This window comes from Oryzias latipes, chromosome 18 (genome assembly GCF_002234675.1).
Source record: "Oryzias latipes chromosome 18, ASM223467v1".
NCBI classification, from domain to species: Eukaryota; Metazoa; Chordata; class Actinopteri; order Beloniformes; family Adrianichthyidae; genus Oryzias; species Oryzias latipes.
Window position 1 is genome coordinate 11,919,998 of NC_019876.2, and position 27,201 is coordinate 11,947,198.

Genomic DNA, 27,201 nt, shown 5'->3' on the forward strand with positions numbered 1-27,201 from the left:
CAAAAGAACATATCAAAAACACCAAAAATTGCATTTTCATTCGCGTGGGTCTTTAAATAGAAACATTTTAAAGCTTAAAAAGTAACTTTTAAAAAGGAAAGATTACCAATTTTATGTTATTTATATAAAAAAAATTCTGGCCCAAAACCTTGTATTAGCCATAAACAGATTTTTCTTTTACAGAATTTCATAATAAGACTAAGTGGATGGGACAACCAGAGAAACAAAAAGGCATAACCGACAACAGGTGAAATGGAAACAGCAGAACCAGAGTTGAGCGAAGTTTAATTAAGTCTTGGCTGTGAAGGAAAGCACTAGAACGTGAGGCGTGTTAACACTAATGATGTGGTGTGAACGCGGCCGGCTCCGGCGCAGATGAAAGCATGTCCTGACCTGCCACACTCACAGCCCCTCACCGGGAGACATCTTCAACTCCAGGCTTCATTAACGGGCTTCACCTGCTGCACGGCTGACCCGGACCAAGCCCGCGTCCCCCTAATAGCAGTTTAGCACCAGTCATTGCTACCGAGACCGGTCAAACGCACAAATGTGGAGCAAAAAGGAAGGAAACAGAACAAGACATTTTCTACGCAAATTGGTGCATCCCATGAGTCACCAGCGACAGATTATCCTGTTTTTCTTAAACTCCACATTTTCAGCATGATGCAAGGTCAACCGGTAACGCCTAAAACAAACAGACTACAGGGTTAAACTCAGGGAAACTTTGCCTGCATTAGCATGAGTGGACAAACATGAGAGACTTTAAATCCTGTCCTCAGGGTGGAGCCACTGCAGAGAACATGGAGCGAGCGGCTCAGTGGTTCATCTTCAGCTGACCATCATTTGTCTTTTTTTTTTTTTTACCATTTAGCCAAGAGACACTGTACCCAGTGTTACTGATCAGAGTCCTCCCTTAACATATTCAAATCCCAGCTGTGACCTTTCTGTGTTCTCCTCAAACACAATGGAGCCTTCATAAGTGATTCTAAATTGCCCACCAGTCACTGAGATAGGCTCCAGCAACTCCTTGATCCTGAAGAGGATTTAGGAAGTTCTGAAAATGGACAGTAAAGTTTTAGACCTCAAAACCAATGAGATCAGGCTTGTGTGACCATATCTATATGAATGAATTGATATAATATTTGGAGGGAAAGATGCTACAATTTACTGCTTAGAGTTCTGCTTGAGTTATTGAGATCACATAGATGCACAAAATGTATCTACATAGAAACTTTTAACAGTCTGTTGAAGTAAAATATGATTTTTATATCAAACTCTATCCTTATCACACACACGTGCATATATTAGAGCTGTCAATTCACACTTTTTTCTTTTTTGGTCAGATTCTTAAAACCTTTATATTTAGTATGCAATTAGCCTCAAATTAATTATCAGTTTATTTATTCAAATTTGTAATGCTAGAGTCGTATGGAGCAATAACACAAATGCTGTTTTCTTTTAATGAATTGGCAATAAATCGTATTTTTTTTTGTTTTCTTTTTTTCCTTGAAAACTATTTTCCTTCAGACTTTTGCTCTTAGGACAAATAGGATTTTGCTGTATCGTTTTATTGTCATATAGGAGGAAAAATAACCCAAATTTTGAGATCTCAAAAGAATTTAACTCCTGGAAAATGTATTTCAAGAAAGTTGGAGTATAGCTGTAAAAGTCCCCCTCTGATCATCGTTTAATCCATTTTAAAAGCGTTCCCAGGGGTCTTTAAGATATGATTATGAAGTTTTTAGCCAACATGTGGGCTGGACCGTTGACGTGGAGCCCCAGTCTCCGCTGTTTACACGCTCTCCTGCTAGCTTACAGCCCCTCGCATCCTTAACCCAACGGTACTGGAGCATCAAAAATAGCGACCAATTTTGGAGCTGGCCAGCGATTTGAGCCAGATGCAAGCTCGGTAGAGGAAAACAAAGACGTTTATGGACCTAGTCGTCTATGGAGTGGAGCAAGGGAGCTTTCTACTTCACCTGCAAGCTTTTTCCAACAGCAATTTTTTCATCTGCTCCTGCTTTACAAAAATTTGAACGAAGAAATACTCAATGCTTTAAAGCTTGATTTTCTTAATGTTTGTCCTCCATTATCAGAAAAATGCCACAAGAACATGTTAAAAACAACATAAACTCGTTTTGGTTGGAGTGGGACTTTAAAGAAAAGTCAAAAAAACTTCTGATATGCTCTTAGACAAACTCAACAAGTACTAACATCGTAAAGTTTGAGTTATAATTTTGCACTAAAACTCAGATTGATTTGGGATAAGTCCAACACACGGCTGTTCAGTTTTTCTCTTTGTCAATAAAATCATAATAACCAATAAAATTAATTCTAATTTATAATTTCTTGTCTGTAAAGTCTTAATATTACTATGCAAACATACTTAAACCAATGACTTGGCAAGCAATTAACATCACCCAGTGGGGGTCCTTGGGCAGGACCCTTAACGCTACTGCTTCCTGAGCACGGTTCAGCTGCAGCTCACCGCTTCACCAGGGGATGGGTCAAATGCGGAGAAGAATTTCCCCATTGTGGGATAAATAAAGTATCAATTATTATTATTATAACTTCGATCTCACTGTTTTTTTCCTGTTTTTGTCATTGAATGTATTCTTTAACATAAGCAATTATTATGATAGATCTTTTTTGCCATTGTCACAAGAACAAACAAAAGGCGCTACCTGGTCCATTCAACATTGATACATTACAACAAACCGTGATAAAAACTTACGACCAAAGATGATAAATGATACATGCAGTGGGGCAAAAAAGTGTTTATTCAGCCACCAATTGTTCAAATTCTCCAACTTAAAAAATGAGAGAGGCGTGTAATTTTCATCATAGGTATACCTCATCTATGACAAAATGAGAAAAAATATGCAGAAAATCACATTGTCTGGTTTTTTAAAGAATTTATTTGCAAAAACTGGTGGAATATAAGTGTTTGGTGACCTACAAATGAGCAAGATTTTTGGCTCTCACAGACCTGTTACGTCTTCTGTAAGAGGATCCTGTGTCCTCCACTTGTTTCCTGTATTAATGGCACCTGTTTGAACTGGTCATCTATTTAAAAGACACCTGTCCACAACCTCAAACATTCACACTCCAAACTCCACTTTGGTCAAGACCAAAGAGCTGTCTAAGGACACCAGAAACCAAATTGTTGACCTGCGCCAGGCTGGGAAGACTGAATCTGCAATACTTGAACAGCCTGATGTGAAGAAATCAACTGTGGGAGTAATTATTAGGAAATGGAAGACATACAAGACCACTGATAATCTACCTCCATCTGGGAAATCCTGCAAGATCTCACCCAATGAGTTAAAATGATCACAAGAACGGTGAGCAAAAATCCCAGAAGCACACAGGGGGAACTAATGAATGACCTGCAGAGAGCTGGTACCAAAGTAACAAAGGCTACCATCAGTAACACACTACAACGCCAGGGACTCAAACCCTGCAGTGCCAGACGTGTCCCCCTGCTAAAGCCAGGACATGTGAAGGCCCGTCTAAAGTTTGCTAGAGAGGATTTGGATGATCCAGAAGAGGATTGGGAGACTGTCCAGACTGGTCAGATGAAACCAAAATAGAACTGTTTGGTAAGAACTCTACTCGTTGTGTTTGGAGGACAAAGAATGGTGAGTTGTGTCTAAAGAACACCAAACCTTTGGGGCTTTGGGGCTGTTTTTCACCAAAGGGACTAGGACGACTAGGAAAAGTAGGGCCATTCATCATCAGATTTTGAATTAATAACTCCTTCCATCACCAAAGATATTGAAGATGAAACATGGCTGAGTCTTTCAGCATGACAAGGATCACAAACACGCTGCTCGGCTTATTGAAGGAGTGGCTACATAAGAAGCATTTCAAGGTTCTGGAGTGGCCTAGCCAGTCTCCAGATCTCAACCCTATAGAAAATCTTTGGAGGGAGTTGAAAGTCTGTGTTGCCAAGCGACAGTCCCAAAACATCACTGCTGTAGAGGAGATCTGCATGGAGAAATGGGCCAAAATCCCAGCAACAGTTTGTGAAAACCTTGTGAAGACTTACAGAAAACGTTTGACTGCTGTCATTGCCAACAAAGGATATATAACAAAGTACTGAGTCGAATTTTTGTGATTGAACAAATACTTATTTTCAACCTTAATTTACAAAAACATTCTTTAAAAATCAGACAATATGATTTTGTGGATTTTTTTCCTCATTTTGTCTCTCATAGTAGAGGTTTTACCTATGATAACAATAACAATTACAGACCTCTCTCATTTCTTTAAGTGGCAGAACTTGCACAATTGGTGGATGACTAAATATTTTTTTTGCCCCACTGAAAAAAGAGCATTATTATGTAACCTAAAACAGGAATTTAAAAGGAATTTGTTTCCAAATAAAAGTGCATTTGTCATAAAAAAACAGGATACACAATAAGTGTTTTTTTAAACCAGAAAAAAAATGTTAATAATGAAGGAATTCAAGGACTCTAATGGAAGAAGTCTGGGATACATTTTAATGGTCCCTAGCCATGTTTGAATTCTATTCCAGTCTATTCCTTATCTAGATGATGTCATAGTTAGATGACCAATTTGAGTAAAAAAATATAATTTAACTCTAAAAAATTGTTAATTATCCTTTCCTTTATTTTAATTTTTTTATTTATCTTTAGCAATTGTTCATAAATTAATAATATTTTGGTTTTTAATATCCATTTGTCCATCCCTTAGTCCATGGTTTAAGTGTTTTTTGTCCAAAGTTGAACGTTTTATTGCTTCAGCCATTTCCACCCCCTGAATGCTTTTTTAAATCAATAAATCGAAAAATTACTACTTTTTTATCCAAAATTCCTCGCTACATATTATTTTACGAGTTTATTACGGGTTATTCACGCCCATTCGTTTCAGGCTGACATAGAAACGGTCCTTTGAAAAAAAAAAAGAAAGTAGTGAGTGTGCTGTGCTGGGCGAGCCGCGGCTTTCCACCAATAGGAAGATCGCTCTGGCGCCGGTGGGGCGGGGCCCCGCGTGGCATCAAGTTTGTGTGCGCCGCTCTCGCGGAGAGTAACAGTAAATCAGACAGAGCAGCTCGTTCAGCTCCAGCGGTGAAACTGTAGCCCTGTCGCAAGTATTTTTGGCTTCTGATAGGACCGAGTGAGATCACTGCGGTCTCTCTGCTCGGTTGAGAGTTTTTTTTTCGGCTGGAGCAACGCCGGGACCGCTTTTCTGATCTATCTTAATTTTTGTTTTTTAAATATACATAAATATCACTGGAAATGTCCGAAAACAAGCCGAATGATGAGCCGACGTTATCTACGACGGACAGGGTCGTTAAATGTAAGTATTTTTTTTTTCTTAATTAAGAAAAAATAAAACCACCGCTACAGGCTTCTGTGTGAGTCCGCCTCGCGGAGGATTTTTTTAAGCCCGCCGCAGCGGCAGATGTGTAGCCTGAAAACAGTACGCAGGCGGCGGAGGAAGACGGGTGGCGTTCGCCGCGCGCGCTGACAGCAGCTGTGAAGTAGGAAGTGAGGGCAACTCCAGCCCCGCGGACCACAGCCGCAGCTCCGTCCGCCGTTCACGTGAAGCGTCACGGTCTCCACAGACGCTGCACGGGCATCGAGCATGCACTCTGCAGCAAAAAGCCCACTTTACCCCCCGTTTTATTGAATGCACCAAACTGTTTACTTCTGTTATTTTTTTTTTAATATCATTGTGCAACACCACTCCATGACGTTTATTTTGAAATTAGGGTGATTTCTTTTGTGCTCTTCCTGCCTTCTGTGTTTACAGGTCTGACATTCCACCTTTGCAGTCTACCATAAAAAAGCAATAAAGATCATAATCGAGTCGACCTACCCTTGAATAGGGAGCAATGTGGTCCATTTAGGTTATCTCACACATGCATTTGAGTCCTCAAATACAATTTAAATTTATTGTAATTATTATTTATTTTATTTTGATGCAACACTAGTTTGCAGGGAATATCCTGCCTGCAGCACCATCCCAACAGAGCCGCCTGCAGCAGAGGTTTAGTCAGGTTGGCTCTTTCATTCAAGCAATTGGATTATCCAATATCGTTAGGCGGGATCTTTTTTTTTATAAAGAAATCAAAGCAGACGCTGATCCAGTTCTCAATAGGCCATAACTGGAATAATTGACTCAAAGCCGGAGCTCCTGCCCACTTTGGCTCCATCCCTGATTTATTTATTTGCTGGTTTCATTTCAAACGGCTCGACAAGATAAAAGCTGCGAGGATTTCCTTAAGAAGAACTGACTGCTTTTTTTTTTTATTTTCTTGACAAATGGGTGGGGGTTTTTAATAAATATTTCAGAGGATCATACCCCTACAGTCTTCACTAGCTTTGAAGCCCGATGAAAAATGGATACAGGAAGGTTTTAGGCTCTAAAGAGAAGTAAGAACGTCGCTGCTCCTGCACAGGAAGTGCACGTGTCGTGGTTTCAAAAGCCCCTAATGAGACGGAAAGGCATCAATTGGGCATAACGGAGGGGCGTCAGGCGACAGAAACTACTATATATATATATATATTTTTTTTAAATAGCTTCACCTGGATGTTGGAATAGTGGGAACAATGGCTCATATTTCATTCATGTGTGGAGGAGCCCTTGTTTTTCGGCGAAGCGTCCGTATTGTGACAACACAGACGCTGGCTGTGTACAAAGCACCTCTCCCCGTCCTGACTGCAGGGCGACAGGCCTGAGATCATTTGTTTTTCTTTTCTTTTTTTTTTTTTTTTTTTTTTTTGCAGTGCGACCAGGTGTCGGGCTGGCTTATCAGGAGTGCTTTGCATCCACCTGTACCCCAAACGCATGCTGGTAGATGCTCCTGAAAGAGTCATTTATTTTTGAGACTCTGATCGGACCTGTCAAACATGTGAGCGTGTCATTCCGCTGCACCTTCTGACTTCAGCGCTGGAGGATGTTTTTAAAGAAAACCTTCCGATGGTCCGATCATCATCTCCCAACAGCTCCGTCAGATTATGCAGCAGCCGATTGAGGATTATCTCCTGATTTATCCTAATCCCGATCGTTTCGTCTGAAGCTGTTGCCATCATTTTTGCTGAAATGATTAGCTACATGGCTCCAATCTGGACATTTATGTTGCTTTTAGCAAAAAAAATCTTTCAGCTACATCATTCAGGTTCAGGTGAATACTCAATTCTGATTGGCTGCTGGGTGTGCATTAAAAAAAATTCAAGCCTAAAAAAGAAGTTCCGGTCACATAGCTTAAATATTCTATATCACTGCGCTGGCTTCTTGAAAACAAACTAGCTTATTTTTCTCTTTGTGAAAAAAGGCAATCTAAATTGAACAGATAAAATTAAAGTACTAAAAACTCTTTGAATATTGATCTTTTTTGTAAATGACCATAGTATAAGCAGGTAATAGCCTAGGAAGTGTGCATAATCAGAATTTAACGTACTTTGCAAAGTACGTTAAATTCTGATATTGCACACTTCGAAGGCCTTTTCACCCTTACATAATTGACTGTATATCTTTGCGCTTCACTGCCATAACTGTATTAAGCTTTATGAAACATTGGAGGAATCTAGTGTATTAGCAACATATGAACAATTATTATAATAACCGTAGCAGAAAGAACAAGCTAACAAGTCAAGTCATTATAGCATTTCACATGACTACATCCGTTCAATTTTTCGGTATCTATGTCGGTTTGGAACAATTCTGCCAAACCCAGCATAGGCCAAGTGGTGCTGCTTCTTCTGCGTTGCCCTCAGTAGCAAATACTGATACACACACCTACAGCGCCCTCTAGAGGCTGAGTTTAAGTCAGACCCCCCCAGACAAACGATGCAAAAGTAATTGCAAATATTATCGGCAGGGCCATTGGCGCGGCGCAATCCCGTCCACCTTCCCCTCCACCTTCCCCTCCTTGTTGCTAAGGGCTCTGTTTACACTATCTCCCGCTAGCTTACAGCCCCTCACACCCCCAACGGAACAGAACCGGTGCAATAAAAATGGCGAGCAATATTGGAGCTATCCAGTTGTACAGTTTAGATCCAGATTCCAGCTCACACAAGGAAAACAAAGACGTTCACGGATCTATTTGTCTACAAGTGGAAGCATACGAATGGAGCGGAGCAGGAAGCTGGTGTCCCGCCCAGCGTATTTTCTATCCAACAAATACAATGTAATTTCCCGTATATATTTATACAAAACATGAGGCCACGTGGTGGCCCGCCCCACTGGCGCCAGACATATTTTTTTTCTATATGTCCTCCATCAGAAAAATGCCGCAAGAACATGTTAAAAACACCAAAGACAGCATTTTCGTCAGAGTGGGTCTTAAAATGTACACCACCTGTCACTGCTCCTACCCTGATCAGTTTATTTACAAGTTTTAAATTATTATGTTGTTGAAGTTATTTATTATTTACTATGAATCAGTAAAGATTATTCTGCCTCCTGATCAGAGCTGATAACAATCATAAATAATCTTAGGTTTGCTCATATTTTTTCTGCTTTGTTTTTTTTTTATGCAGAACCTTGAGGCAGACTTGCTTGTAAGTCTGTGCTTCATACATAAGTTAATGTAAGAAATGATGATGCAATGTTAGCCTCAGATACGCTCTGTAATGTATCTGGCAATAATTTTGTTTTTAGGCCCACGTCTTTGTGAATTCACAGATTGCCTTATTTGAAGCAGAAGTTTTTCCTTCATGTGCGGTTGTGTTGCAGCCACTTTTTTGTGAGACAAAACGGGGAGTAATTTGGGTTGTCATGGTGACAGAGGCAGCTCTCAAACTCAGCAATGGTGGTTTTTGTTTCTCCATCGCCAGCTGAGAAGCGGGGCCTCCGTGCCCCTGGATGGCGGGGATGGATAACATGTGACATTTGACTTTTGAGAGGAGCCCGCGGCGCTCAGACGTGCGTGGGCTGGGCAGGTCGAGGCGGCGACAGAGGCGCAGTGCCAGCCACTGATCCTAGCTGGACGGCTGAGTCATTTATAGCAACGGGACATTAAGGGACGCCGCTCGGTCGTCCTGGGACGTGAACATGATCACCTGTGTGCAGTGTTGATAAAGTGCTGTGCATGTCACATAGTGCGCCGCACAGATTGAATTGTAAGGAATGTCCCCTGAGGATATTGCAATATTGTTTAGTCATTAGCATTCGCAATCCTCGTCATTGGGATTATTTGCATAAACTGCAGGAATGCAGGAAACTACTTCCATTTGCGAAAGTGAAAGATTGGACGATTGCAACGCTGTTGCTGATGTCAAACCTACACAAACAAATCAGGGATTTAATTTTCTTTTTTCCCCACCTTGCAGTCAAGAAGCAACAATGATGCACGCTTGCTGTGTGGCGGCGGCGGCGGTGGGATTGATGCAGCAAATCAAATAACCTTTCTGTTCTGGGAGGTGGCTTTAAAGTTACTCATGCAAAGTCTCTAAATGTGGCTTCTAATGACAAAGAAATGAGACAGAGAGTAGTTTATGTAGTCATCGGGACACTTGTGACTCACCTGCACATCCCCTTGTGTTCACATTTGGGGGCGGTCAGTAAGGAGCCAGTATCTCCCTGACGACTAGAGAATGGCGTTAGGGCGCCGTGCGACAGCGTCTCTCGTATGCCACAAGTCTTTGTAACTTGCCTTATTCTTAGAAAAACGATGCTACGTTCCATTTTTATGACGTCCCTTAAGTTGGTCGCACAAGGCTCAAGGGAACTGCAAGACACATCTGCTCTCCCTTCTCCATGACCCTCCAAGGGCCCGGAAAACCCAAAAACCTGCAGCACCCCTACACATGTGACTAAGGCTTAAGGTTGTTGAATTGCTGCTTGCTAATATTTATCATTTTAAGATGAACTTTTTTGATTCACTTTTCTGAAAAATTCAGCCAAAAAAAGAAAACAACCTTTTGGCTGTTTGGTTTCCTCATTTCATTGAACAGTTTTTGCCAAAAATGTTTGTGTGCTGTTTAAAAACATCCTGCGCGTTTAAGTTCTGCTTATTGCATTTTTGCTTATTGTATTTAAAATTTAGAAAACATTTCAGAATCGTTTGTGGATCATAATTGATGCATCTAACAATCAACCCCCCCTAGTTGTGGCTTACTTAGTCATAGCAGTAGGTTGACCAGCTTTTCCAGCATCTGCCTTGGTGTCTGTGTCTAATCCGCCTGCTGAGTCCATAGATGCTCTTGAAACTCCTTTATCCTGGTTGAATCATTTTCACCTCCTTGATCTACACGACGAGGAGAAACAAGTTAGCTTTTCCCCCATTTTCATGGTGGGTTTCACCGTTTACTATCCGCCTACTTTTGGTCGTTTCTGAACATTTCCATCATTTTTTTAATTCAATGTTTAAAAAAAAATTAAAAAGAAGAAAAATGGTTTAAGGATTTGTACAGCAGGGCTGCAGTAGGCTCCATCAACCTAAACGAGTTGACGGAATGACAGCTACCTTGTCCTCATCTGTTGCTACAGCAACAGGAGACACATCGCCTGGTGTCCCTCGCACACAGTTGCCCTGCATCAGTGGCCGTCGAGCTGTCGCTCGATGCAAGCACTCAGGTGTGTTCGGCTTTTTGGCTCATATTGGACGTCTGTGAATAAAAAAGCTTCTTACAAATTATAAAGCAACATGGTGACAGTTTCTATACATTATCCGCGGTTTGAAGCCACACTGTGATGTATTAAAGAGCAGCACCAGGCGGCTTCTGTTCCAGCCTTTTGGTTGTTTCTGTCAGATTCCTTTGTTACTTTTTTTTTATTCTAAAATTAACATAAATGAATAAAAAATGCATAAACTCCACATGAAAATCTGTACATTTATGCTCTGTTGGCTGAATTATTTGGCAGCCAAGTTTGTTTAACTGTCAATAAAAGACTTGAGTTGAATATTAAACAGAATTTATTTTAAAGCACAGTATATTTTGTTTCTTTCTTAGCATATCAACATGTTCACACTCGTCGTTTTGGACTTCTGCGTTCAAAACTCTTGAGGTCTTGCGTCGCTACACAAGTTTTTAAGTATGGTTATAGGCTCCACTGACCAGATTGCGTCTCTGCGCATCATCCTGGAGCAATCCATGGAGTGGAACTCGCCCATCTATTATGAAAAGTTGTTTGACAATGTCAAAAGGCAGACCCAATGGAGGTTACTGAGGCACTATGTAGTACCAGAAAAGCTGACCTCAATCATCATGGACGGAAACTCACGGATGCCTGAAGAACAGTGTCCAGTGGACTCTCGCCCAAGACCGGTCTGCCCGGAGAGTTCTTGAATGCGGCCTGTGTCCCAACCGTGGGTAACAGGCGAAAGAAGAAGATAGGCTGCACGTACAAAACATGCGGCAATTCTACCCATTGTTTAAAGTGAAACCAGTTGAACTGACGTGTGGCGAGGGTCCTTTTCAAAACGGAAGTGCCAACTGGTTCAAATCGATCATGAATGAGAAACCTGTGTCCTTTTCTAGGACATAGTTACTGCAGGGCGGCAGGAGTGTATTGGAAATATGCCCCAGAGTTGTGGACGGGACTGTCTGGGCAGAGCAACCCTCGTCCCCTTTTCCCCTCCCCATTGCTGAGAGCTCAGAGCAGGGAGTTTGTGGCCCGCGCAGTATATTTTCTACGTCTCAATTTTTTTCATCTGCTCCTAATTCCCCATGATTTAAATAAAGAAATTCTCAAAGCACAGTTTTTCTTTATATATGTCCCCCATTATCAGAATACGCAACAAGAACATGTTTAAAAACAGCGAATTTCTTTTTTACCAGGGTTGGTCTTTAAATATCAAGATCTTGGCCTTTGGTGTCAACGACTTCTACATTAATATTGAGACAAGCCCACCTTTAGCACTTATTAGATTAAATAGGAATTACGCTCTGTTGTGGATTCAGGGGCACAGGAAAGCTCTGGATTTGAACAGATTACGCTCCATGTAGAGGGATAAAAGGCAGCTCTGCTCAGAGGCTGTAATCTGACTCCATGCATTAGCTTCTACTAGTTGCCGTGAACAAATTTATTTTGGGGTTTTGTAAGGAAAGTGTTGAACAGAACCGCTTATTGAGTCAAATCCTGCCTATATCTCCGGGATTGTGAGGGTTTTGGAAGGTAAACTTTTGATCGGTTTGATCCAGAACACCCCTGCAAGCAGTTTTCTTGTGCTTGTCTCCCGAGTGCTGTACGCACCGCATCCGTCTTTCACCAGGGCCAAACTGAGAAATTCTGTGCCCACACCGACCACGGCTGAGGCATGAATCATGACATTGTCCTAGTGTGATCCACAACTGTAGAGGCCGCGTCCAAACAAGGGGAACAGAAGCCATTTGCATCAGGAGCTGCGTGGCATCAGATAGACTCTCTGCGCTGCAAATTCACAAATCAATCGATGCGGTTTCTGAAACACATGCTGTTGCCCAGTGTGTGTGTGTGTGTGTGCATGTGTGTTTATGTGGGGTTGACCCAGTGACCTGGGAGAGGAGCGGTTGCTAGGTTAGACTGCAGGCCAGCGGTACGATCAGTTTTACTGCCTGTCAGAGCAAGGCAGAGCAGCAGCAGGCTGCATAGGCGCTCTGTCGGAGAGGCTTCTGCACATGTGCACGCCGCTGCTGCACAGCTCATGCCCGCCTTAGTTTGAGAGATTTCCTGAGGTGTCGTTAAAACAGAAATTTGAAGGTTTTGTGATCATCGCTTCCCTTCGTTCATCTGAAAAGGTTCAGAGAACTCCAAATGATTTTAGTAATAATCCTACAGCCATTTCAGAGGGTTCTTATATTGTTAATAGAGTAGAAAGAAACTGTAAAAAGTCATTCTTGATATTACCTAAGGAAAAAAAAGATTGTAGCGATTATTACTGCTGCAGATTTCAGCAAGCTTAAAACTGTCGTTTTTATCTACAATAGATAAATCTGTAAATTAATCTTGAAATTTAGACCTTTTTTTAATATACTTTATTAAGACATTAATTATTCAAATTTACTCACAGTAAAGACATAATGATTGAAGAGGGGCCACATTTAGACTTGTTGGAATTGGATTCAAAGATAAAATATACAGTTTTTTCCTATTATCAGTTGAAAATTGATGGATTTTCCTATAAAATCGTGTCATTCTGCAGAGAAAAAGCACTTGGTATGTACTTGTTTTATTTTTTTTAACCCATTAACAGCTTAAGCTTTAGCTCCAGTGTTGTCTTTAAATGACAGTAACTCTTTAACTGTTACAAAATTGGCGAAGTTCCAGGGGATTCTGAAGCGGAGAAAAACCCTTTCGCCACACCTAATAACAGTTACACCTAGTAACAGCGGTTTATTTCTCCAAAGAACTCTATGGGATTTTGGCTTCTTGGAACCAGCAGGCACTTCCTGTTTGGAACGCAAGGGGGGAGCGGTCTCTTCATCCAGTTCTCATGTGCAGTCAATAGTCAACACTAATTGATATCCAGAGGTATGTCCTTCGTATCCATAAGATTAGACGTTAGTAATGGTAGTTAACTTGTTCAGTTAGAATTGTTACAGAAGGTTGTTGAATTTAGAATTGTGTCTTTTTATTTTTTAGCTTCTGTTGTTTATGATTGGCAAACCTACAGGCTTTTATATCGGACTTTCATGAAAAGTTTTGGCAGCACCTTTTTCTGGCGACCCCACTATAACAGGAGGGTCCTTGTGGTTAGAACATTCCAGCACCCTGCAGACCTTGTTTCTCGGCTTTGTAGATTAGAGGCAAGCCCACGCAAACATGGACACACTCCTGTCCTGTGCTGGGAGGCTGTTTGGATTTCAATGTGGACAAAATAAGTAAAGCTTCTTGCGGCTTTGCCTATAAATGGCCGATCTGTTCCCAGGGAAGGCCACCGCACTTTGGGAGAGCGTATAAATCTTCTGTCGGCTCACCAGTTTAATTTATGTGGAACAAGTACATCACAGGGCTGCGCAGTATTTATTGGTGGTTGTTTTGACACCGGCTGACTAAAGTTTGTAATGTCTTTTTTTTTTTTTTCGTCACAGAAAATTGACAGCTTGTTTTCTGCTTTATAGCCTTAAAAGTGATGGCACCAAATCTGCACATGGATGCATACAACATGGAAGCTATATTTTTTTGAAAAATGAATCAACGTGAACGCATCATTTCTTGGTATTTGTTGTTGGGAGCTATAGTCAGAGGATTCCCGCTTTGCCGCAGGGCTCGGCATTCCACTGCCGGTTGGTTTTGTTGGAGTTGGCAGATCAGTGAACTGTCAGCTGCAGGAGCATCATCATCATCATCATCATCATCATCATCATCATCATCAGGGGCATCAGCTCTGTGCATTAAGATATGCTTCCTGAATTGGTCGTTTGCCAGCGATGGGCTTTAGCCCCCAAAGTGCACTTTGACATTTTCCAGGGCGTGATTTATAGCTTCTGACTCCCTACTATACTGTAAAGAGGGGAGCTGGAGTAAATCATCTTTTGTGCTACTTCCATTTTCTTAGTAAGCATATACAGAGCTCTAATGACTAGGGTGTTATGTAAATGTACATGTGTTCCAGCTCCTGCCTTTAGTATTTGACTCTTTCCGTCTGTATAGCCGTCAGATAAACTTTGTTATAGTCCGATGTCCTACGCTGCTCTCCGTAGCAGTTGGGCAGCCGGCTGTCAAGCGCATTTTGGTTTTGGTTTTGGGATAATGGAAGGCGTCTAAATTAATTTGTGTGCACAAGTGCAGCAAAGGATGTCACAATACCCGAAATTTTGCAGGCGGTGCCAATACAATCAGTGCCATAATTGTCAATAGTGTATCAAACACATTGCCCTATGGGCAGAACGGAAAACCTAACATGGCTCTGAAAACACAGCTGTCATGTAAATTTAATTTAAATTTAACAACAGTGTTTGAATTTAAAGTGTGGGTGACATGGCCTATTTTAATAAGCCAAAATATAGTAAATAGTCTCTATTTCATGTTGCGATTGTTTTTAATATTTTTCGAAAAAGAATAAATAGCGAAAAACGCGATATAAACAACGAGGACGGCCGCCGGCTTCACGCATTCCGCCGACTTCGCGCCGCCATGTTTGTGACGTAACGAAAGGCAGACAACATGGCTAGCACCGATAGCGAAGCACAGAGTGATGCTACCGTCTCTATTAGCGATTTATCATCAGATGAACAGAAAGATGAAGAGGAAAGTTGCGGAGATTATCATGATGATGAGTCACTTTTGCAACCGTATCGATTCGAACCCTTTTGCGAAAGTGAGGAGGATATAGCAGAAAGTAGTAGGTCTAGTGATGCCGATGACGATAGCCAGCATGAAGATTCGGCTAGACTCCAGAACACGGCATGGTTAGTTGCCTTTCGTGATTTTATAATATAGCATAGGGAAATTTTTATATCAATATATATACCGTATATATATTAAACGTTAAACTCACTCTCTTTTGTAATAAATAAATTTGTAATAAACGTTAAACTCACTCTCTTTTGTGCCAGCTTTTCGGTCACAGATTTTCTCTTTTTGTACTGGCTGCTGCCAGTTCTGGTACTGGGCGTTTCTGTTTCGGACGTTCCCAATAGCGATCTCTTGAAAATGGTGGGGATTGCGTTCGGTTTCAATACTTTTTTATATCTGACATGCATTCCCATATCTTTCATGAGCTGTGGTGTTTCTTCAAAACAGTCTGCCTCAAAATGTTCGCTGCATAAAGTTGACGAAGCAGTTGGCACCCAATTCGCCCTCGTTCGCTGCACTTGTTTTGTCCATTGTTTTCAGCAGCGTTTCTTGTTTTGGGAATTTATACACAGATACACTTTCACTAGATGTATTGCTACATCCAGCTGCCACACAACGACTTGGCATGTTGATGATTAACAGATTTAAACACGAGAGAAACGAAGACTACCTGTTTTGTTTACATGCTGTCCGAAGCGGAACTGCGAAAGTCAATGCCTTTCGTGACGTCACAGGTCATATCGAGTTCACTTCCAGCCTGCGCTCTTAGCGGCAAATTCAAATCTCTGATTCCTTCGAAAGATGTCTATTATTCATATGCTTCGGATTTTTTTCGACTCTAACTATTGGTATCAATAGAATCAGCGTTTAAAAGGCTTTTTTATTTGACAAAGTTGTTCAAAGCATGGCATCCACACTTTAAATAGATTTATTCTCCGTCATTGTTTATGTACCCTTACTTTAGTCTGTTTTAGGTTCAGTTAGTGACCCTTATGGGTTTTTCTTACATCGATAGGCGCTACTTTGTACATACATTTACTTTTATGAATACTATGGTTCCTCGCCATATCGCAGCTCACCTTTTGCGGTCTCGCTTTTTTACAGATTTTTAAGTGAAATGTTTTTTCCCGCACAGTGGATTGGGTTCTATGTCCTGATGGGCCGTGGACCATTGTCACACACACACCCTCCCCCGTGGTGCTTTGTCTCCTGTACAGAATGTGTTCAGATTTCCACATTTTCATACATTTTTTGATCGCTGGCAGATCTTTGTTTTCATTCTTTATTATTGGACATTAAAGTTTCTACGGGTGGAAATTTAAAAGTATAATAAGGAGAGAAAAGTGTGAAAATATTTGTGCCGCTCTTAGAAAAGTAGATAAAGTGTGTAGTGAGGGGGATATAAAGCCTTAAAAGATCTATAATTATTGGAAAAAAAAAAGATTTTGACTAATTCTCAGATATCGAATTAGGGTTATTTTTAGAACTTAACTCCTGCAATAAACAACATTGGCAAAAGTTGTTAAATTTGCTGTTTTCTGAGGAATAATCTGCATACTGAAGGTGTTTTAACGATGACTCCTTTGGTCCACGCTAGAGCTGGTTTCCCCGAAGTGATGTTTAATTTGGTAGGGGTCAAAGGTCATGTAAAGTTATGAAATAAACATTACTGGAAAAAATAATTCTAATCAAGCATGGTAGCCTTGGAAACACCCCACTGGTTAAAAAGGAACAAGGAGGAAGTGAAGGAACTCAGAAAACCAGCTGAACTTATGTGTTCCTTCTTGGTCTGACACCATGGTTGGTAACACTGCTCCCCAAACAAGGGTAAACCAAACAGAGGTGTGAAATGTTGAGTTAACTGTCCGACCGAGGGCTGCATGGTGGTGTAGTGGTTAGCACTCTTACACCACAGCGAGAATGTCCTGGTTCAGATCACAACCTCGGTTCTTTCACTGTAGAGTTCTTCTGGTGCACGCGTGGGTTTCCTCTGGGACTCCGGCTTCCTCTCACAGTCCAAAAACATGCTTTATCGATGAATTGATAACTGTAAATTGTCCCTGAGGGTGTTAAAGTGAGTGTGGAAGTGAGTGAGGAAGATGAATGATTCTTAATTAACCCGCTCTGGAGGCTCTGAGGGTCCGAATGGGGAAGTGAACAACCAAAGGAATATCCGCCTTCGGCAGAGAGGATCTCCCCTGCATTGTCCGACCACCGTCAGAAAGAAAAAAAGTAATTGCAGGAAAAGTTCAACACATGATATATTTACAAAGAAAGACACAGAAAGAGTTTTCAAAGTCTTAATACTATACCTGGGCTTTTCTTTCCAAACAGTACCTTTGACGCAGCAGTAACACAGCAGCAATATGGTGATAACGGCACTAACAGGGCTGGCTAAAAAAAACATACCGGTAAAAGTCACTGAGAGCAGCAGTAACTGCGCTATGCGCAGAGGTAAGCGCTGCACAGCGCGTGTGCCGAAAGTCTTCTTCCATAACTGTGACACACCGTAACACAGCAGTAACAGGGCTGGTTTAAATAAATGAACGTAAAAGTCACTGAGAGCTTTCTTCATCTTCCTCCTGTGCACTGACACCATGGAAGTCTTCCTCCTCAGTGTCGGATTGGAATAGCGTCAGAAATTCTTCGCCACACACTCTCTGTCTCTCCTTCGTTGTCGCTGTCAGTGTTACTCTCATCCTGAGATAAATTCACTCCTGAGCTTGCGCTGTCCCCTCCGTCACGCAGCAGACCGGCTTTTCCAAACCCGTTGGTGGTGATGGTGGATTTTTTTGCACTGCTTTAACGATTACTTTTAACTTTAAAGCTGCGTCATATGCATTTCTTCTTGCATTTTCCATCATGAGGGTCTGTGCGTGCTATTCATTCACAAAGCAGGAATTTACATTAAACTTGCGTCTTCCTCGACACATAAACCGTATTCCCCCTGTCTCACCCTTACCCTTTCTGCTCGAGCGCCCCTAGCTGCCGTTAGAAAGAATGCATTAAAAAAAAAGAAAAATGCATAAATTAGCTGCATCATTGAATAAGCCGCAGGGTTGAAAGCGTTCGACAAAAGTAGCGGTTAATAATCTGGAAATTACGGTATATTACCACTGAGGTTAATTCAGCTTAACTGGGGCCCTGTGATTACACGTGTAGAGAGTTGGCTCAAATGTAAGGGGGCAGAACTAAATTGACCAAAAGGTCAAGCTTTACCTATGACCTCACAGCCAATAGGAAATACTCTAGACAACAAAACAGGAAATAAACTGCATTACTCTCAAGAAACAGTGTTTCAGTATGTGTGAAGTGTGGCTGACTTAACTCTCTTCACACTTTCTGCTCGATGTATTTAATCAGACAGCAGAGCAGGGTTTTCTTTTAGTTAACAGACCAATCAGCACTCTTGTTGAAGTGTCATTGATGAAGATTGTTAACCCCGGGTACCAGAACAGGAGCGCTCTATGTTCTAGATAACACTACTTAGCTTCTCAGAGTTATGTCGCACAGATATATTCTCACACTCTGCTGAGATGAGGAGAAGCTTTTTATAGGATCTACATGGAGTTGTTTTTAATAGTTTAACCGTAAGAATAAAAGAGAGCCTTAATAGCAGGTGGGTAAATAAAACAGTTCTATGCTGTTTTTCTCTGTCTATTCTCAGTCGACAGTTCTGCACGAAACAGCCATTTGGAGAGTCTTTTCTTTCAGGTGTCGTCAGCTCGTTGGGTGAAAAACGCTGTATGGGGACAGGAGAAAAACTCCAGCTATACAAATACAGCTGGAGGTGAGCTGAGGCCCCAAGGTTTATTTGCACACACCTTTCACGTGTGTTAATTATAGACCACCTGGCTGAAAATTAGCTCAGTTTTCCATGCCATGGTAAATTTGGCGTGTGCTTATCTTGGCCTGTCTAAATGAAAAGAGGCAAAAAAAAAAAATCTTTTCATGAGCTGTCGTTGACCTGACAGGGTGTCATCTTACTGGATGGGTCTTTGTCTGATTAGACGTGGCAGCACTTCCAACCTTTCGTCCACGTATGTATTTTTATCGACACGCGGCTATTTTAACGTGAGGTTTGTTTTAGGCCGGTGGTAAAAGCAGACAGGCAAATAGGTGTTATGTTTGCCCCACAGCTGATGATAGCAAGTCACTTGCTGGCTCCCTCCCCCTCGGCCCTCCTGACACGGAACGGCGAAGGGAGGAGGACCGCTGCTCGGCCCACTCACTCAAAATGCCCTCTTGTGAGTCGTGACTGTGGTACGAGTGCGTTGGTGGGCAGGTTTGGGGGATGACCAACTGTAGAGCTGGCACCCTGCTCCTCTTATTTTTCCATCTAATTAATCTCCAAGTTCATCTAAAAAAATTACATATCAAGGAATTTCCTCATTAAAAACCACTTTCATCTTGCAGGTAGGTTAAATGGCAAAGTTAGGTCTGATTTAATTTCTAATTTCCTGTTTTTCTTCTACCCATAGGGCTTAACTTGCTCACAATATTGATCTTTGACCTCCACAGTTACCACAGCCAATCGTTCGCAATCATCACACAAACTGATATCTCATCAATCTGAACTCCCACTGTGGCCCCGTTAGCATGATTGGAGAGGTGTATGGTCCCGTAGCGCCTATTGATTTAGTCCTTGTCCAAAGAATGCTGGAAAGTCGTACATTATACTGGACGACCATTTTCCCCACTCCCTGTTAGAGCAGAACCCAGCGACGGCTGTGTTTCTGATAGCAGATTGGGAACAGATTGGCATGCGTGTTCTTACTGCTCTTTAATGGGTTTTCATTAGAGCTGCCAACCTGATGGCATTTTGAAAACAATTGACTTAATTAGTCCATAATGTCCACATAATGGGGCGGCAGTGGCTGAGGCGGTTGAGCAGGGCATCCAATGATCGAAGGGTCGGCGGTTCAATCCTTTCTCCCTCTCCATCAACTGTCGTTGTGCCCTTGGGCAAGACACTTCACCCTCCCTACCTCCAGTACAGCTCCACTGGTGTGTGAATGTGCATGAATGTCCCGGTGATGGTCAGAGCTCATTCATCACCAAGTATGAATGATGAGTGAATGATATACCAGGTTAGGAAATGTCGTTAGAGCAACAAATATTTACATTGTTTTTTTAGGTAAACAAGACTCATACACCTTGTTTAACCCATAGTTAAACAAGGTAATGTTCTTTCACCAACTCTTTTTTTCTATCTATGTCAACGATTTAGCTCAAGAAATTAAGAAAACTAACTTGGGTATTGATATCAATAATTGGAACTTGAGCATATTACTTTATGCTGATGATATTATTTTGATAGAGGATGAGGAAATAAAATTACAAGGAATGTTAAATACAATGAATGACTGGTGTAACAAATGGAGACTCACTATCAATAGTGATAAAACACAAATCGTTCATTTTAGAAAGCCTTTAGTACCTCAAAGTAATTTTCTGTTTTATTTTGGTAAAACTACTCTCATGTTTACTGATACCTATAAATATCTTGGTTTTGTTTTTCATAAAAATATGATGTTCTCAGAAGGAAAGCAGCTGTTATCAGATTCTGCTGGGAGGGCACTTGGTGCAGTGATAAATAAGATGAAGGTCTGTCCTGATTTGAGTTTTGACACGTTTAGTAAATTGTACGATGCCATGGTGGGATCTGTGTTATTTTATTCTGCAGGAGTCTGGGGTTATGAAGACGCTCCTGAGTGTGATAAGGTTCAATACAGGGCAATGAGATATTTTCTGGGTGTACACAGGTTCACCACTAAAACCGCCATTGAGGGGGATATGGGGTGGGAACCTTGTGTGATCAAACAAAGAGCAGAAGTTCTCAGATTTTGGAACCGGCTGGTGACTTTACCTGCAGAGAGACTTGCATGTAAAATATTTGATTGGGATAGAGCTCATAAACACCTTATAAATCAATAATTTAAACAGTAAACAATTTGCATGCCTGTGGGATCAAACACATTAAAAATCTCTTGAAATAATCCCGGCTGATCATGGCCATGTGTGTTTATAGTATTGAACTATCAAACTACGAACTAATAAAGACAAAAAAGTACCAGTTCCATCTGGCACCATTTCATAGTAATGGATCGGCACTGGCACCGGAATTCCCTAAATACGTATTACTTTTTAGACCGATAAAATGTGTAACCATAGCCACTACCTGACACAAAATGTTCAAAAATGTTCACTGCATAGTCTGCTGGCATCTGTAGGGTGTCGCCCCCAAGTTTGACCGTGGCGATCCACTGTTTTTTCTTTAGTATCAACCAGCAGCAACGCATGTGGACCACAATGAGGTTTGGTGGTTATTTTTATTCACCAAAGTCGCAGATTTTACCTGTTGGATGTATGAAAACATTGTGTGCTCGATTCATAAAATGGCGGACAGAGGCAGGCGTTACAGTATTGCAAGGATTTTATAGTCGAGTATAACCCTTTAGCATGAGCAGGTTCAAAAACCTGTCTGACCTTAGGCACAGTATGAACAAGTGAACTCTGGTCCTTGTGAAAACAATTGTCTTCCTTCCTTTTAAAGTGAATCCTGGTACACTTCACTAAAGTGTGACTGCAGACCGACTCTATTGTGGACCAAAGAGGAAAAATAGGTTGATTAGGAGGTGTGCATTTTAGATGGCATAATCAGTTGTAAAATATTTTTGTTAGACATCTATCAACAATAGCAGCAAGGTTTTTTTTTTAGTAATAATTGTTTGTTTAAGATGTTTATTGATCATTTCAGCTAATATTTTGTCTTACAAACGTTAAAAGAACGCAATTTTATTAATAATTCAAGTCTAAACTATATGTTTTTTCAGAACTATTAAGTGTTCGTCACACTCTCCAAAATAAAAAAATAAAAAAGCTGAAGTAGGATAAATGCTACACCCTGTCAAAGGTGTAATCCACTTTATTGCTAGAAGACAGCTGACATTTGGAACCAGCAGGGGTGTAACCCTGATGTGGACGCTGGAGGTTGGATGGATGGCGTTGGCCTTGCTATTGCAGTGAGCGCCGTTTGTGTTTCTGTTAGCCTCACTGATAACATCCATCGTCGGTGGTAGAAGGTAGTTATCTGAGACTCCCAGTTCTAGAGTTTTGAACTCTTACATCATTGTAATTTGCATGTTTTTCTTGACACACAGTTTGTAACCAACAGCCATGACCAAAAATGGACATGTATTGTTTAGGGGTGTAATGATTGATTGACTCAATCAATGAATCGATTTTTATTCCTACGATCCACCCAGATCAATCTGTTATTTCTTATTATATTTCTTCCATTATAAAATCATTTCAAAATGAAATAAATCGGTTATATCGATCTTGGAAAATACCATTTGGATTGAGGCAACACCAATTATGACATTAATCGGATTGTTAAAATGAATCGTTACACCCCAAGGATTCTTATTCAATCACAGAACTTGTTGTCCTCTTTCCAAATGTTTCAAAAACTCCAAAAAATGTAGATCAGCAGTTTGGGAGGTTCCTCTGTGAGGTTCAGCTGGCCCCCACCGGAGAACATTCAAACAAATAAAATATGTGCAAAATGTGAATGTCAGAAATATTTTTTCTTTGAGAGTAACGACGACCCGGAACATTTGATACATCTCTACTGCCGGGTCTGGGATCTACCATTTTTGACATCCCAGCCTCACACCCACACTTACGCTCCTGCTAGCTGTCATGTTGTTGGCAGCTTGTTTGTTTCTTCTCTATATCATGCAAAGTTTTAACAGTGGCATGCCCACTCAGAAACTGACAAGCTTTTTGAGTGACACGCCGAGCAGTTACTGCTGTGAGTACAGGTTTGTCTGTGTGTCACACAGTGGGAAGAACACTCAGAAAGTGCTGTTTCTTTCAGCATTTCTAGCACGACTCCTACTCCAGCCAGCGTGAGTGTTTTTTTTCTTCATCTTGTAAAAGACATACTGTACTCGGCCCATTATTATTTTTTTCCGCTGGTTCAAGTGTTTTTTTAAATTTTTTTATCAGCCATGAATTCCATAAGAATTTCATTCGTTTTTTTTTCTTTAATAATTCCTAGCTGCTGCTCCTTTTGTGCTTTTTGACCACAAATGCTGTGGTGCGCATTTCTTCTCTTTCAACCTGGCTTTCTTTGGCCCGCATCATAAGACCGAGACACCCAGAATGCTTGTGGCCTGTCGCCCCGTATAGAAAGTAATTTGATCCCTGGGGGGGAAATGTGGTAACCATCGGGGACGGCCAAATCGAGGTACAAATCCGCCGACCGGATCTCCAAGTGATTTTTGTTTTGTCTTTTTTTTCTTTTTTCTTTTTTAATACCAAATCTTCTCGATGTTTATCCCTTCGTTGGAAGAAATTCATGGTTCCATTTAATCTAAAACACTCCAGCCGGACAGTGACGTCAAACAATGGTTGTAAGCTGTATGAAACATTTGTTTAAGGCTGCCTGTTTTGCAGGCAGTTTAAAGGGCAGCAGCTTCTTTGCAGCCGAACAGATGGCATATGCAACACAGAGCGACGCAGATCCACAGTGCTGAGCTGCTACACTGCATGTGATGTCTTTAAAAAGACTGTTTACTTTAGATGAAAGTAAATAAAGCATGTGTTTGACAGCTTATTAACTTAAAAACCACCCGAAGGAAATTGGAGGGCGTGTTTGTGTTTTTCTTTTTGCTGTTTTCTTAAATGCAGTTTGAAAATAAAATGGTGTTTTGCGTTTTTGGTCTCGCTTTAAAGAGCATTTTTTTCAACATTAAAATTTGGATTAGAATTGTATTTCTGAATACTTTTTTTGGATTTAAATCATAAATCAGGAGCAAAAAAAATGCAGTTTAAAAAAGATTGTACATCTTATGTTGAAAATATGTTGGACAGGCAATTTTTGTTGCACTCGTAATGCAACCAGTGAGGGGCTGTAAGCTAGCAGCAGATCATGTAAACAAAGAGCTCTCAGTACCAGGAACAGTCTTGCCCACAACTCAGAGGCAAATTTTATAATAAACTACTGCTGCCGTGCAAAAGCTATGCGCTAGATTTTTTTAGTCTGACTAAAAAAAGGCAAAGTCATCATTAAAAAAACCACCAGGAATGTTTCAAAAATAGATCAAAAGATGATCGTAGCGAGACTTGAAGGTTCCTCCATGTATCTAGAACAGGGGGGGCTCCTCTGTCTAACACATCTAGCAGGAATGCCTTTGGAGAGCGTGCAGAGCGGACCTGGAAAAACTGACTCGACCTCTCTGGGCTGCAAGACTTGCACGGTCAGCTTGTGAAATGCAGTGGAACAGAGCGAAGACTCCCCTCGGGCGGTCAAGCTGTCAAGTGAATGGAGCTCACTCACTGACCTGTCCTCTGCAGCCCCCCCTCAGGGCTAAGGGCGTGCCCTCGGCAGCTCCTGACCCACCTTGCCTCCACAGTGCCCAGAGGATCATAAAGGCGCCCGGCCTTTTCTCCATCTCTTGTAGCTGATTGAAGCTTTTCAAAATGTGATGTTTTAATCTCACAACTGCTAGTAAAGCCTGGGCAGATGGCGCCTTAAGCATAATACTCTGCTAGTGAATTTTTTGCGAGCGCTTTCTCTGCAATATGGAGGTCAGGCTGGCAGCAGAGACGGATGATTTACTTAACAGTCACTCCTAGCCCAGAGAGGTTGCATAATAGGAGCATCGGGGGGCTCCCTCGCCTTCTCCTGTTGTGCAGAGCTCCTCTGGAGGGTTGGCGAGACGAGATATATGTGCGTAGCTGGCATGGACTAATACGACGTGCTGACTCAGAGCTTCTTTTGGGCCTGCAAAGAAGCAATTCCTTTGTTGCCCACCCTACCTGCAGTCCCGGCTTTCTGCTGCCGAGGCTCCTTCATTTCTTTCTTGGCAGTCAGCTGCCCTCGCTGGCGTGAGAGGCCACCACGCCTCCGCAGTCATGGCCTACAAACAAGACTCGCTCTTGAGTGGTGGGTGTGATTAACAGGGGAGGGGAAAGGAATTGATGGAGGAGAACTCTTGGGGAGGTGGGGGACTGTTGTCCTGGCAAGATGTAGGAGGAGGTGTCTGGCTGCGCCATCCTGTTGCCTCACCACCTGTCCCCCAAAACGCCACCACCGGTCTGCCAGAGAGGAAAACTCGACCTCGAAACACCCAATGCCTCCGAAGTCTTTGTCGCAACATTAGACAGGGTTTATTCCACTTTGATATTTTAGCCGTGTTTATATGTGCATTCATTTGGAAGACAGGTAATAATATGCGAGCGGCTTTTGACCCGGCCTTGTTAAAGAATGCCATTTCATGCATGTGATGTGGCTATTCTTGTATAACGGGGAGGGTTTGCCCCAGTCCACACATCAGTGTGAAAGTTGGCAGTGCTGTATTCCCTGGTAAGCTCACCAGCTTAGAGGAGTGGGAGTGGACCGCAATTAAGAACGCAGTGTTATCTACAGTTCAGTCGGTGTTTTACTTAAGCTTTTATTCTGAAACTGCTTTGTCAGACTTTCTACTTTTCTTCATTGCTTTATGAACTCTGACAATAGTGATTTGGAAACCACTTTTTTTTGCTCCACTCTAAGGTCTATTAAAATGGTACACCTGTGGCTGCACTTTTACTAAAAGAAACCAACTATAATTATGATTTGGTATTAGATTTTCAATATTTTACTGATTGGTTGCAGCTCAAATAGAAAATAAAGGTGAAAAATAGGGGCTGACCCCATTAGTCTGTAAAATAATGAGATACTCAGTTACTACACCACTAACACATGAATAGATCTAACGTTTAAATTCATAGGTGGCATGTTTTTGGCCATTAAATTATTGAAATTAGTCTGCAGTGAGATAGGATATTGCTGAAAAGGATTTCAATGATCTTACAATGTACTGTGTGGACCCTTTTCATTGAATGTGTAAGTCACAGTTGTCAAACTCCAGGCCCCAAGGGCAAGTTTCCATCATGTTTTCTAACAAACCTGCCATTGTTGCTTCGAATTGGCAAAACACACCTGGTTCAGGTAATCGACAGCAGTTAGGGCCGGGTTTCCTGAAAACCAGCAGCATTGTGGCCCTCCAGGCTTTTTACGTTGGGCATCCCTGGTCAAAGGTCGGAGGTATTTGACTCCACAGATCCTACTGTCTTAAACGAAGTTATAGTTCATTTGTGGGACGGCCGTGGTGCAGCGGTAGGGCGGTCGACCCATGATCGTACAGACTTGCAGACTAATGAGGTCGAAGTTTCCTTGGGCAAGACACTGAACTCCACCTTGCCTCTCGTGGTAGGTTGGCGCCAGAGTTCGGCAGCAAAACCGCCGCCATTGTGTGAATGTGTGTGACTGGGTGAATGGGTCTGTGACTGTAAAGCGCTTTGGGCCTTGTAGGTAGAAAAGCGCTATATAAGAATATGCCATTTATAGTCAAAATGAGTTCTTTAAGTCAAGCTATCACTTGGTTGTTGACTATCAAATAGATTCCATTTTAGACATAAAAGCCAGTTTCAATTCTCTCATTCCCTAGATATCCAGAGGAGTGCCACTGGGCTCATTTTTAGGAGCACTGCTATTTTCAATTTTTATTAGCAATTTGTCCAGAGTTTTGTTCACGGAATCGTCCCCTTTGTCTGGGGGAAGTCATTAAAGCTCATCTAAAGTCTGGTGTGGACCAAACAAGCAAACCAATGTCAATCTGTAAGACTCTTCCGAAGCAACTCTGATGCAGTTTATAATAATGTAAACACAGGCAAAATATTAAGCTAACCAGTATGAATAAGGGATACAGCTGTGTGCATTTTGAAGGGAAAAAAAAGCTTACAGTAAGAATTCAAAGAAATGCAAAAAATGTCTATAGGTAAATGTTGATGACTGCCAAGGAGCAGATACTTTGATATGTGGTCAAATCATAGTAGCACTTAGCCTGTTTTTTTTTTCTCATGTCTTCCTGGTCAGTACTAATTATGTCAACATAGTATCCAAATAAGCTGTTGTTGGTGCAGTAGTTTATTATTTCAGAAAAATAAAAT

General features: G+C 41.5%; 1 protein-coding gene across 6 annotated transcripts in view; it reads left to right on the forward strand.

The window, feature by feature from the left end:
* The first annotated feature begins 5,043 nt into the window (after positions 1-5,043).
* Positions 5,044-27,201, forward strand: part of LOC101169815 (serine/threonine-protein phosphatase 2B catalytic subunit alpha isoform) — a 108,708-nt gene continuing 86,550 nt past the window's right edge. For 4 of the 6 annotated variants that reach the window (XM_023949037.1, XM_023949040.1, XM_023949038.1 and 1 more), the window contains exon 1: positions 5,045-5,325. In XM_023949037.1, the coding sequence (XP_023804805.1) occupies positions 5,265-5,325 (61 nt within the window). In that variant the 5' untranslated portion in view covers positions 5,045-5,264. Of the gene's footprint in view, positions 5,326-27,201 lie in introns of all 6 variants that reach the window. The other 2 variants (XM_023949035.1, XM_023949041.1) reach the window with 2 other exon arrangements.